Source organism: Octopus bimaculoides, chromosome 25 (assembly GCF_046866305.1).
Source record: "Octopus bimaculoides isolate indiv1 chromosome 25, ASM4686630v1, whole genome shotgun sequence".
Lineage (NCBI taxonomy): Eukaryota > Metazoa > Mollusca > Cephalopoda > Octopoda > Octopodidae > Octopus > Octopus bimaculoides.
Window position 1 is genome coordinate 2551683 of NC_142952.1, and position 14700 is coordinate 2566382.

A 14700-nucleotide genomic window follows, 5' to 3' on the forward strand; every position below is an offset into this window, starting at 1 on the left:
AAATGTATTGGTAAATCCGTATAAAACTCCAGCATATCTGGGAGCAACGTCGATATGGTTTACCAGGAAGCCACCAGAATAAAATGCAGTCGTCACGCCGGAGAAGAATAAAAGAATTCCTATTAAAATAGTTTGATCACATTCCAGAAATCCGATGGCAACAAGTAGAGATGCTGAACCAATAAAAGAGATAGACTGGAATATTACTCGGACTGAACGAGTTGACAGATAATTCTTGGAAAGTATAACATCTGCAAGTTTTCCTGATAATGGTAAAAATATGAATTGTCCTAACGACGGAGTTGAAGACATTAAACCATTCGCCGAAGGATGAATGTTTAATACTTCTTTCATATATAATGGTATCAACATCTGGAAGACCGTATTTGTCCAGCTGGTAATCATATGGGCGACAGTAATGGCCCAAATAGCGGAAGAAGATAGTATTTTCCTCCAAGGTACATTTTTTACTTCACTCTTATCTTTTCTGTTTTTATTTAAGTAAGTACGTTCTTCTTCGCTGATGGTAGGGTGGTCGTCTGGATTATCGTAAACAACATAAAACCACACACAACTAAACAGCAACGTTGTTCCACCGAATAAGTAAAATATAGAACCCCATCCATTGTCAAATCCATATTCACAAAGGTAACCTGAGATCGACATGCATACAATAGTTCCTAAGGTTTGACCAGAAAAGGAAAACGCAACTAATGAGCTTCTCTCTTCGGGTGGTGCCCAACGTCCCCATAACGACTGGATTGATGGTGCCATAGGTCCTAAAACCAAACCCGTTAATATCCTTAAAACAAGGGTAAAGTATCCGCTTATTCGAGACAAACTAGGGTGGAGCAGAGCCAAAATAGATGCCGAGATAATGGAAAAACCCATAACATTTTTACCGCCATACTTGTCGGCTAATATACCACCAAGTATATTAGTCACGGTATATCCATAAAAATACCCAACCAACATGTGGGACTGTAAAGAGTTATTCCATTCGAACTCGCCTTCAAATGTTTTATCTGGTAACTGATTCTCCGACTCTGGACATTCTTCCTTTATTCCAGTATGATTAACTTCTTGAAATGAACTGTTGGTTGTTTTCAACATACAAACAAAGGCGATAGCGAGGTCAACTCTTAATGTGTGTAACAGGAGAACGGTCATGAAAGTAACATAGCATAATACCCAAGGATACGACCAATAATGCTTAATAAATCCGTTAATTTTCATCGTCTAAAAATTTATGATCAGTTGAAATATAAAAAAAATAACAGAGATTAATGTATGCACGTACAAACGTACGTGTACGTGTGTATATATAAGATGCGTGTGATTGTGAAATAATGGCTTTTGAATCCTCTGCTCTCTGCGTTTTCATTAAATATAACCTATTTGGTGAGTTTTGTGAGACATCTTTGCGACTGGTTCTTGGAGAGAATGACACGTAAAATCTACGTTTCCATTTCGTGGTTTCATTGGACAAGTTATAAATTGGTTTAATGAGAAATTATTTGCTAGTTCAAGCGTGAATGTTTGTTATACATCTCTCTCCGTGGGGAATAATTTATCAGCGCCAATTGTTATTTTCTCTTTATGGCATTTCGCGTGGTTGGTAATACTTGAATTTAACTAGTAACCTGTTAAAAAATATAAAATGAAAAGAATATGTACGTCATATTTGGCATAAATATTTATAAGACAAACATTGCTCCAGTTGTTAATGAAGGGGCGTGTCACTGATGAATGAATCTCCACTAAAGTTTAATGAATACTAAACTTATTTGAATGGGAAATTCGGAGGCAATAAATTCCAGGCTTGATTCGATACTGTGCTACAGTATGACCAATTCTAATTTCTCTGTGTTAACTCATCGCCGTCCTTATTATAATCAGAGACAATACCTTCAGTACGACTAGTGTAGAAAAGACTATTCAAGTATTTATTATCAAGCAGTGTGTCTGTTGGGGAATTCAACTTTTAATTTTTTTGATAAAGATAAATGAGTATTGTACATGCTTTCTTTTTTTATAACTGTATACCTAGTTTTGCACCACCCCTGTATGTGTAATATACAGGGGTGGGTGCCCTGTAGGGCTTTTCATTAGCAGAACGCACACTTTGCGGTAATATACTCCGGCTACATTCTTGCTGCTCATAATCAACATTACTGGATTCCTGCAATTGATATGCATGCATGTATGTACGTATCATCCATCCATCCGTCCGTCCGTCCGTCCGTCCGTCCGTCCGTCCGTCCGTCCGTCCGTCCGTCCGTCCGTCCGTCCGTCCGTCCGTCCGTCTGTCTGCCAGTCTGTCTGTCTGTCTATCTGTCTGCATGCACACACACACACACACACACACATATCTGGATTGGCAAGAGCTGCAGTTAAGTTCTGATCTTTTTGGATCTTAAAATGTCTTTTGAGGCCTCTGTTATATATATATATCTAGATGTATATGTGTAAATATATACATACGTATATATATATATATATATATATATATATATATATAAGAAATAAGGGCAGGGAATCGTCAATTAATAATAGAATTAATAATTAACAATTTTGCCAAGTAGTTCAGTATGAAAAAAACCTTTATCGGTAAGACCATTTATCATCATAAATATACAGGGATTAGCAATTGAGTTGCTTCTCCAACATACTGAAAATTTAGAAATAGCAGTCAAAGAACTACTGATTCTAAACTACAAATTTTTCTCTAAAACGGATGGCGATATTTATGGCACACATAGAACAAAAAAACCGGAGGGAAAAGCATAAACAAAACAAGTCTTTAGTTAATTGGGTACGAATCGTTTCATGGTTAAGTGAATGAAAATTTCACTATTCCAATCTTCAGCCCATATATATATATATATGAATGTGCGTGTGTGTGAGTGTGCATGCGTGTAATATTATACTGAAGCCCGTCATATTAGATAAATGATACTCGGGAAAAGAGAGACGAAATGGTCATGCTGGAATGCTTCTATTGAATTAAGGTCTTTCCTGATTGAAGAAGAACATTTAGAATGACAGTATCCACAACAACAGAATTTACGTCTTCAATCACAATTTTCAGTCAACGTTTCTTCAAAATGAGATGAAAATTGTCGAATATTATCGAAATCCCTTTGCCGGGATTTCTGCTGAACAATATTACTAATAAATAGAGAGAGAGATACACACAATTAAGAGGGAAAGAGAGAGAGAGGGGGGAGAGAGAGAGAGAGGGAGAGAGAGAGAGAGTGGGAGAGAGAGAGAGGGGGGAGATAGAGACAGAAAGAGAGAAAGTAACAATAGTATGTTTGAGTAATATAACAGTGGATTCAATACTGTACGTACCTTAACTGGGAGATTGCTAAACATACTAAATGCTCTCATGCGATGTGCGTACTTTACGGGGTTAGCAAGTCTTATGTACGCAAATCAACGAGTCTAGGGAGAGAGAGAGAGAGAGAGAGAGAAACAGTTAGACAAACAGATAAGCAGGCAGTTACTGTGTAATATATATATATATATATATACATACACACACACACACACACACACACACACACACACACACACACACACACACATATATATGTATATACATACATACATACATACATACATACACATATATATCATATATGTAAGCATGAAAGTTTATATGTAATTACACAGGTTATACATATATGTTTCTAGTGTATTCCCCCCCCCCCCCCCCCCCAACCAACTTCTATAATTGAACTTTAACCAAGATAAGGATCAACAACGTTCAAAAGATCACACGTAACTACGCAGAAACGCATCAGTCCCACAAAACGATGGCATCATTCATGGTCGAATAGGTTTTCACACACACATATATAATATTATATTATATGTATATATATGTATGTGTATGTATGTATGTATGTATGTGTGTGAGTCTTTGTGTTACGATTTAATCTTTCTGATATGAACAGCTGTGGTAGTTGTCTGATTCGATTGAGCAAACGTTTGACCACAGCCGTTCAAGTATTGGTGATCTACCCATCTTTCATTCAATCATATCTTACTCTATCTGGACTATATACTGTCTAACATGCATTTTGTTTTTGTAAAACAGTAGGGAATAGTTTTTAGAGAAACTTTCCGTTTGCAATTTCTGGCGTAATTTTGAATCTCACGTGTTGGTCCATGTTTGTTAAAATCTCGACAGATTTCGCACCATATCTTTTGTATGATTAAACGTGTTGATCATATAAAGCAAAGGTCACTATTTTGGTGTTTCACTGTCTTTTACCTACGCAACAACTTAATAATAGGGGTGAAAACAAGCTTAGTAAATAAGGACTGATTTGAATTGCTGATAAGACATGTATTTCTTTGAATATCTGAATAGAAATACTGATTACGTATGTTGAGATTAGTGGCTTATTAACTGTCGTGTGGTAAACAGAAATACAGAGTACAGTTTTGAGACATTCATTAATTTCAAAGACGTACAAAATTCTAATGTTCTTCAATGTAGGAACCTCTAACTTCAATGCAAATTGTAGCGTTCCAGCCATTACGTGAAGGATCCTCTAAAGTGAAGGTGCCACGAACTTGGACTGAACCCGCAACCATGTGGTTGAGAAGCAAGCTTCTTATCACACAACCACGCCTGTTTGTGTGTGTGTGTGTTTGAAAGTATGTGTGTGTAGGCGTATGTGCATGCAGGCGTGTGTGTGCGTGCGCCTGCTTTAAAACACCGATTTATTTATAGCCTTATGGCAGCTCGTCTTACAATGGCTCTTACAACCGGCTTTTATCTAAAACGAGGTCACTGGGTGACATATATTCATTCCGTGCCATAATATTGACGTTGTCTGCGACAAGGCTGTCAGGGCGTGAGTGTGCGCGCGCGAGCATTTGTGTGTGTGTGTATGTGGACCGCGGATGTTGTTTGAGTGTTGGTGAATGTGTGTCTATAAGTATGTGTGTTGTGTTGGTGTGTTTGCCTGTGTGAGCGTTTAAGTTGCGAGTGTGGATGAGTGGGTGGTTGTAAATATGTCTGCTCCGCGTGCGTGTGTACGTAGTACAAATGCATCTGTACGTACGTAACGTGTATATGTATGTATGTATGTATGTATGTATATATGTACGTATGTATGTACCTATCGATTTATCTGTCTGTCTGTCTGTCTGCCTACCTGTCTATATGTCTGTCTGTCTGTCTATTTATCTGCCTATCTATCAGACTTTCTGTCTGTCTATGCTTGTATGTATGCATGCACGTATATATGTATGTATATATCTCTCTCTCTATGTATGTATGTATGTATGTATGTATGTATGTATGTATGTATGTAATCTATCTATCTATCTATCTATCTATCTATCTATCTATCTATCTATCTATCTATCTATCTATCTGTCTGTATATCAAACTTTCTGTCTGTCTATGTACGTATATAATGCCACAAACAATCGAAATCACTGAAAAAGAAACTCACAAAGGCAAAATTATGTTCTATAATAACGGACGCAAAAGTGAAGAAATGTGGTCGACCAAGTTGTGCAACATGCCCAAACCTTCTAGAAGGATCAGAATTCCTTTTCAAAGAGGAACAAAAATTCAAAATCAAATTTGACTTTACTTGTGCCTCAGAAAACCTGATTTATGTTATAATATGCTCGGGCTGCCACCAAAACTACATAGGGTCCACGGGATTATCGCTTAGACGCAGATGCACTCTGCACCGACAGCAGATTGCATTCCTAGAATACAGAATGATTCCCTTTAGTGAACACATTGAGAAATGCGCAAAGCAACTGATACCGCAATTTGTAATCTTTCAATTTTATCAATGTACCATTGGAACACCAACACAGGTTAGATTAAATAAGGAAACCTAGTATATTGAAAAATATAAGCCAAAACTTAACCATTTCTAGCAATTTTAAATAAGGAAACTTACCTCACTGAAAAAAAAAAAAACTTAACTACTTCTAACATTCTATTATTTCTAAACCAAATCATGTTAAATTAATAGTCATTCCCAACATTTTTGATTATCTCCCTTATACCGAAAAAATCCCAGATTGCCTTCCCCTGTCTGGAACTCTCATTCTTCACTTCATAGCGAAGAGATGACAGAATATCGATAAAGAAGTTTGAGAAATTTGAAAAGAAAATGTGAAACCGGTTATTTCTCCCAAAACAATGTTACTTTACACAAAATTGGAGGTTCGGCAAAAGAGAACGATAGAGTAAGTACTGTGCTTACAAAGAATAAATCCTGGGGTTGATTTGTTCGACTAAAGGCGGTGCTTCAGCATGGCCGCAGTCAAATGACTGAAGCAACTAAAAGAATAAAAGATTATATATATATATATATATATATATATATATATATATATATATATATATATATATATATATATATATATGCATATACATATAAAAGCAAAAAAAAAAAGCAAAAACCACCTCAAAATAATAAAACAAAAGAAAGACTCTGAACGGTTGTCTCCCCTTAGCAAACTCTCATTCCCTCCGCCTCTTTCTCTCAAAGCGACCGCAGATGGCAGCACACTGACAGTTGCTAATCAAATTTCTCCTGATTACCCCATAAACTTGCTAGCATCCGCTATGCGGGGCTTGCAACTGGTAGCACTTGCGTCTGCAACTTGTTTGCCAAAATTCTATACATATACGGTTTTTGCATCAAGCAACGTAGCTAGATAGAAACATCTTTATTAGAGATGAAAATAGTGAACGGGTGTGGCGAAGTAAAGCGAGCATGTGTGTGTATATATATATATATATATATATATATATATATAAAAGTAGTTGTATACTGTCAACTTAACGTGACAGTCCCAATAAGGGAATATACTACTGCTGTTTAGCCCTAGGAAGCCAGACCGCTTCCTAGGGCTAAACAGCAGTAGTATATTCCCTTATTGGGACTGTCACGTTAAGTTGACAGTATACAACTACTTTTTCGCGTCACTACTGCTTAAGTCTCACTGAGAGATTTAGAAATTTGTTATTTCTAATATATATATATATATATATATATATATATATATATATATTTATATATACACACACATACACACAAGTATATGGCATGTACACACGTTTTACTTAGTCACGCTCTCCTCATTCAATGTAGTTTTCTGTGTTACTAACATGTGACGTGTTACTCATATACGTTGTACTACGCAAAATTCACTGACCGGGACTTGTTTTTCACGGCAGTTACTTATGAAAAACTTACAGTGCATAGCGACCCGGGAATGGCACCGAGTGGTACGTTATCCATTTACTGAAGTGTACTATCGTCCTAACCTTTATCTCTCTCGCTTTTTCTTACCCATTCCGATCTTTCTCTCTCTCTCTGTCCCTCTTCTTCTCCAACTTGAGTGAACCTCTCTCTGTCTGTCTGTCTCTCTAGTATTAATACTGTTTGTTGCGACACTCCTTTTGACAGGGGAACGTTTGTTAGAAAACGCTTGAAGTTATAAAATATGTTGTGTTTCTAAAATCACAGCGGCTTTAATCAAACAGAGCCCATGATCGAAAGCGTTCCACTCACGACCACTTCGTCTTTTATTTATTTATTTATTTATTTATTTCAAATATTATTAATCTAATAATAAACTGCAGTTCAGACAGATGCTTTCGTCAACGTACGAGTGTGGTCTTCGTAAAGAAAATGAAAAATTTTGTTGAAAGTACCACAAGGGTGGGGGTTCACGGTACAATGTAACCCGGGGTTATTACAAAATCGTAATTCGGCTCTGGCAGTTTAAACGTAATCTATCTTACAAGTCCCCTTTTTTTATGACAATAAGATGGGATTTCATGGAGATTTGACTGTTTTCTCGGATGCTGAGCAACAACGTAGTGTTTCCACTGTTTGTTCATATAACATCTGTTCATATATATTCACATGTTTGTATGTATATATGCATATACACACGCACATATATGTATATGTATTTATATATGTATATGCGTGTGTGTGTATATATATTAATATTTAGCATATATATATATTACAAATAAAAGGGTAAAGGATTATCAATTTATTAATTTATTAATAAATTAATAATTAATAATTTTTACCAAGCCCTTCGGTATGTAAATACCATTATCGGCGAGGAACTTATTTAAAAGTTCTTATACATTTATAAACATAATTAAGGGATCAGCAACAGTTGCTTCACCACATACCGAAGTTCAGAAATAGCAGCTAAAGTGCTGAAACTCCAACAGATAGCAATACTTGTAACTCACAAAGGCAAAACAAAAAGAAAAATAACGAACCTAACCAGTACTAGTTAATCATAGACGCGTTTCCTCATCAGTATGATATTCCAGTTGCAGATTCGGTATGCGGTGAAGCAACTGTTGCTGATCCCTTAATTATGTTTATATATATGTGTGTATATATATATATATATATACACTTTCACGCATAAATACATTATAATGCGAACATACACACGCTTACATGCGTACCTATGTAAAACATGTGTGTGGGGAAGGCGAGAGAGAGAGAAAGCTGAAAGGAGAATCTATCCACGTGTCTGTTTATTTAGTTGGGTAACTGCTGCCAGGGTAATTATTTAATTGAAGTTCCGTGGTGATCAAGCAGAACCATGATCAAAACCTTTCCAGCTGTTACCATTTTACTTTTGTTTCAATGCGCAGACACTACAATACTAATTGATCCAACATATGTTCCTGAAGATGCGAACTGTAAGAAATTTAGTTGTTATTTCTAGCAAGTCAAACTCTCACATAGCAGCTCTGTCGTAGGCCTTTAGTGTATAATTTCCGAGGCGTTTACTACTCTCGGTGTTTACAAATGTTCTATTCAGTTTGCGCGTCGGATAAAATGCTTGGCAACGTTTCTTCCGGCTCTTTAAATTCTAAGTTCAAATGTAGTCGAGGTTGATTTTGCCTTTCATCCTTTAGGGGCCGGTAAAATAAGTACCAGTTGAACACCGGGGTCGATGTAATCGACTAAACCACTTTCAGATATTGCTGGCCTTGTGTCACAATTTTAAGTTATCATTTCTGTTGCTCTTTACGTCCTGAGTTCAAATCTCACCCCAGTCAACTCTGTGTTTCATCACTCGATAAAATAAAATACCAGTCGAGTATTAACCTAGATGTTGTTGACAACCCATTTCCCTCAGAAATTGCTGATGCTTGTACAGAAATTAGGAGCACTTATTCTCTTAGTTGTTAATCATAGAATAATTAGCTGTTTATTATACCATGAAATAATTGCGTACCCAGCGGTATTTCGTCTGCCGTTACGTTCTGAGTTCAAATTCCGCCGAGGTCGACTTTGCCTTTCATCCTTTCGGGATCGATAAATTAAGTACCAGTTGCTTACTGAGGTCGATCTGATCGACTGGCCCCCTCCCCCAAAATTTCGGGTCTTGTGCCTGGAGTAGAAAAGTATATGCCAACAAAACGGATTTTTGGGCGGAAATTTTCAATATATTCTTTTCTACATTAGGCACAAGGCCCGTAATTTTGGGGGAGGGGGGGGGATCGATTAGATCGACCACAGTACGCAACTGGTACTTAATTTATCGACCTCAAAAGGATGAAAGGCAAAGCCGACCTCAGCGGAATTTGAACTCAGAACGTAAAGATAGACGAAATACCGCTCAGCATTTCACCATTAGGTTATGTTCTGCACAAAAAGAAGACTATCAGGTGCAGCGTGACTGTATGGTAAGTAGCTTGCTTCCCAGCCATGTGGTTCCGGGTTCAGTTCCACTGCGTGGCACCTTGGGCAAGTGTCTTCTGCTATAGCTTCGGATCGACGAAAGCCTTGTGAGTGGATTTGGTAGACGGAAACTGAAAGAAGCCCGACGTAATTAGTGACCAGACATAGGCTATTTGGATGCAATAAGAATATACTGACAGGAAAATATTAATTCATCCAACACACGTATCCACATCAAGAATCTTGCACACGAAATACACATACGAAATAAAATATTAATTATTTTACATTCAAGATTTGCAGAGATGTTGCTTTCAGGATTATGACGTCACACGTCATAACGCCGGTTGTCAATAGTTGCAGAAATACGCAAAAGGATTGTAAAACTAGAATGCTCTGCTATTTCACTGGGTGTTGATGTGCTGTATGTTCTGTGCAGGAAGTGTACTTTGTGCGTTGTGCTTTTCAATAGAAAGTCCCTTGACTAGGAGGATGTGGGTTGTATCTAGAACCGATGCTTTTGGACTGTGTAGAATTGTAAACCCAAGCATCCAGGTATGTTAATTTTTGCTTTGTCTATTTTTCTATAACATAAATAGATTAGCAGCATTTCGCCCGTCTCTCCGTTCTGCGTTCAAATTCCACGGTGGTCGACTTTGCCTTTCATCTTTTCGGGGTCGATAAATTAAGAACCAGTCCTTTGTCTATTTTTCTATAACATAAATAGATTAGCAGCATTTCGCCCGTCTCTCCGTTCTGCGTTCAAATTCCACGGTGGTCGACTTTGCCTTTCATCTTTTCGGGGTCGATAAATTAAGAACCAGTCAAGTACTGAGGGGGTCAATGTAATCGACTATCCCCCTCCCCACAAATTCCAATCCTTGAAGTAGAAAGGATTATTATTGAGCAGGCGGAATTGTTAGCACGCCCCTTGCTCCCTTCTGATTAAAAATTCTCACCGAGGTCGACTTTGCCTTTCATCCTTTCGGGATCAATAAATTAAGTACCAGTCATCTACTGGAGTTGATGTAATAGTAGAAAGGATTCTTATTATTGAGCTGGCAGAATAGTTAGTTGTGTATATATTTTCTGATTACAGGTAAATAGCATTATGATGTACCTCGTCCAGCAAAGATGCTATATTCTCAATGCAGATTACTGAATATATACAAGGTACATTCCAGGCGCTTTGAAACTTTTTCAGGTGAGACATTTATTAATTTTAAAAAAGTACAAAACTCTTATCACCTTCAAAGTAAGATTCTCTGACATCTGTGCATTTGTTTTAGTACTCCAGCTTCTTTGTAAAGGTTCCATGGAAGGCTTTGAAGTGAAGGTGGCCAGTACCTTTGTAACAACCTCCTTCATCTTCGCAGTGTTTTCAAATCGATTGTCCTTGAAGTTCTGTTTCAGCTTGAAGAACAACCAAAAGTCACACGAAAGAAAGTCTGAGAAGTGTGGAGGGGGAGGGACCATTTTGATGCCCATCTCTATCAAGTTGTTGGTTACCAGGATGGAATTGTGGGCTTCTGCATTGTCCTGTCGTAGGTGCCACCAACCCGAGTGGAAGAACTCAGGCCTTTGCGACGAACTCTCATCTTGAATTTGCTCAAAAAGTCCACAAAGCGCTCTTTGCTGACCATCTGGCCAGAGGGAACCCAGTGGATGTAAATGAGTCCCTTGCTGGGTACTCGGTCTCTTGGCCTCTTAATTATAGTTGTAGACCCAGCTTTCTCACACGTCTCCAGAAGCTCAACTACTTTTGGATTGAATGTAATGAACTCAACCATCTCTCTGGTATCACGAACGTGTCTTTCTTCTGTTCGTCACAGAACACCCTGTGAACAAAATTAGCGAAAAGTTTGTTGTGCATATCCAGGTATTTATGAAACATTCTGTGCACAGTTGCAAGACCAACCTCCAAACTGTATGTTTATTGTCTTTATAAATCTGAGATGTTTTTCATCCAGATTACTGCAAATTTCCACATCTAGCTCTGATGTTCTGACATCCCCCCCTCTCTCATCGTCTCTCACCACCTCTCTACCATCATTGAACCTTTTGTGCCAGCGAGAAACAAATGCTCGGCTCATACAACTTAATCCATAAGCAGTCACAGCATTTCATAAGTTCCTGTAGCGTTTTTCCCCAGTTTAACACAAGATTTTATTGCATGGTGAGCTTTCTCATTACCTTCTCGTCCATAACAATTGTAGCAATATCTTCCTCATGGATATCTATGCCAAATATAACAATATGTGCTTTTATTCTATACTTTTAACAGGTTACCAACATTCCACGCTATGCTTTACAGAGAATATAACAATTTGCGCTGTTAAATTGAATCCCATGGAAATAGATGAACATTTTGACCAATCAAATCATATATCGTCAAACCAGTCTGTCAAATTACGTATCAGAAACGTGGATTTTACATACCATCCGATAAAAAAAATCGATCAGGAAGCAGTCTCACAGAGCTTACCGAATACTATTTTTTTCAATGAAATCACAGAGAGCAGACGACCATCGCTGGAAAATATTTGGCTGAAACAACTCAAAAGCCATTATTTAAAAATCACACGAATCGTATATTACACACGCAATCAAACACACACTCACGAACACACACGCACACACACAGACACATATATACACATATATACACACACAGACACATATATACACACATACACACACACACATATACACGTACATAAATACGTAATACATTTGAGCATAATTTTGAAATGTCAAAAATTACCAGGTGCATTAAACAATACTCATCGTGTCGTTGGAGGTTATGCTATACTTGTTTAGCAGCTGTTCTCCTCTTAACAGCATTACGAGTTGACATTAGCATTGCTTTTGCTTGTATGCTGAAAACAACCAACAGTTCATTTCAAGAAGTTAATCATACTGGAATAAAGGAAGAATGTCCAGGGTCGGAGAATCAGTTACCAGATAAAACATTTGAAGGCGAGTTCGAATGGAGTAACTCTTTACAGTCCCACATGTTGGCTGGATATTTTTATGGATATACCGTGACTAATATACTTGGTGGTATGTTAGCCGACAAGTATGGCGGTAAAAATATTCTATGCTTTACCCTTATTTCGGTTTCTCTTGTGACTCTTCTCTACCCAAGTTTGTCTCGAATAAGCGGGTACTTCACCCTTGTTTTAAGGATATTAACGGGTTTGTTATCAGGGTCTTTGTATCCATCAATCCAGTCGTTATGGGGACGTTGGGCACCACCCGAAGAGAGAAGCTCATTAGTTGCGTTTTCCTTTTCTGGTCAAACCTTAGGAACTATTGTATGCATGTCGATCTCAGGTTACCTTTGTGAATATGGATTTGACAATGGATGGGGTTCTATATTTTACTTATTCGGTGGAACAACGTTGCTGTTTAGTTGTGTGTGGTTTTATGTTGTTTACGATAATCCAGACGACCACCCCACCATCAGCGAAGAAGAACGTACTTACTTAAATAAAAACAGAAAAGATAAGAGTGAAGTAAAAAATGTACCTTGGAGGAAAATACTATCTTCTTCCGCTATTTGGGCCATTGCTGTCGTCCATATGATATCTAGCTGGACAAATGCGGTCTTCCAGATGTTGATACCATTATATATGAAAGAAGTATTAAACATTCATCCTTCGGCGAATGGTTTAATGTCTTCAACTCCGTCGTTAGGACAATTCATATTTTTACCATTATCAGGAAAACTTGCAGATGTTATACTTTCCAAGAATTATCTGTCAACTCGTTCAGTCCGAGTAATATTCCAGTCTATCTCTCTTGGTGGATCAGCATCTCTGCTTATTGTCATCGGATTTCTGGAATGTGATCAGACTATTTTAACAGGAATCCTTTTTTTCCTCTCTGGCTGTGCCGTGGCATTTTATTCTGGCGGCTTCCTGGTAAACCATATCGACGTTGCTCCCAGATATGCTGGAGTTTTATACGGATTTACCAATACATTTGCATCGATAAGTAGTATCTTATGCCCTTTAACGGTTAAAGCTCTCACACCAAACGGTACTCGAATCGAATGGCGAACAGTGTTGATCATGAGTGGCGCCTTCTCTTTCTGTGGTGCGTTGATTTTCGCGATATTTGCGAAAGGAAGTGAACAAGAGTGGGCAATTACTAAAGACGATTCTTCGCAAATATCTACAAAGCTTGAAGAACCGATGATGTTGAAAGAACGTTGTTAAAATTTGTTGTTTAATCCGTTAATATACAAAATATTCCTGGGTTAATTCATGATATTCGAGATATTTTCATGGGATATATATATGTATATATATACGCACACACACACACACACACACACACACACACACACACACACACACACACACACACGTATATATATATATATATATATATATATATATATATATATATATATATATATATATATATATATACATAAATATATATATATATATATATATATATATATATATATATATATATATATATATATAAAAGAAATAACACAAGCGGGTTGATGTTCACTTCAGCTGCTTGACATGTTATTTATTTATTGATGAATAAAACAATTACATCATGAAAATTAAAAAAAAAACAACAAAACAAAAACGTTTTTTCAAGCTGAATTAAAACTTAAAATTAAAAATTGGTTTCAGAAAAAATATGAAGATATGGATTGTATGTTGATCTTCTGATTTTGGCAACAACTAAGGGAGAGAATCTGTACCGAAGCATAAGTGTATGCTTGTGTGGGTGTGTGTTTGTTTGTTAGTGTGTGTGTATTTATGCGTACGTGCATTTATGTATGTGTGTGTTTTTATACATATATAAACAGAAATGACTCTCACGAATGCAGCATTAATTTTTTAGGTCGTTGAATTTTTCTCAACAGGCCAATAGACGGATTGAATAAACCTATCAACAATGAACCTATAATGATTACTGGAAACAGCTGCTAGTCAAATTTACT

General features: G+C 37.2%; 1 protein-coding gene and 1 pseudogene across 4 annotated transcripts in view; one reads left to right on the top strand and one right to left on the bottom strand.

The window, feature by feature from the left end:
• LOC106881433 (sialin) overlaps positions 1–10026 on the bottom strand; it is a 10257-nt gene extending 231 nt beyond the window's left edge. Inside the window, exons 1-3 of one of the 2 annotated variants that reach the window (XM_089341592.1) lie at positions 8780–10026; positions 3355–3447; positions 1–1643 (exon numbers count right to left, since the gene is read on the bottom strand). The exon at positions 1–1643 is cut by the window's left edge and continues 231 nt beyond it. In XM_089341592.1, coding sequence (XP_089197718.1) covers positions 1–1236 — 1236 coding nt within the window. In that variant the 5' untranslated portion in view covers positions 1237–1643; positions 3355–3447; positions 8780–10026. Of the gene's footprint in view, positions 1644–3354; positions 3448–6251; positions 6372–8779 lie in introns of those variants that run through there. The other variant, XM_052976496.2, reaches the window with a different exon arrangement.
• Positions 7161–14104, top strand: LOC106881440 (sialin pseudogene; annotated as a pseudogene). 2 transcript variants are annotated; one of them, XR_008266695.2, is made up of 3 exons: positions 7161–7282; positions 10825–10929; positions 12010–14104. The product of XR_008266695.2 is annotated as a sialin pseudogene, transcript variant X2 (transcript). The 2 variants fall into 2 exon arrangements; XR_001410855.3 differs by lacking the exon at positions 7161–7282 and adding an exon at positions 10142–10280.
• The last annotated feature ends 596 nt before the right edge of the window (positions 14105–14700 follow it).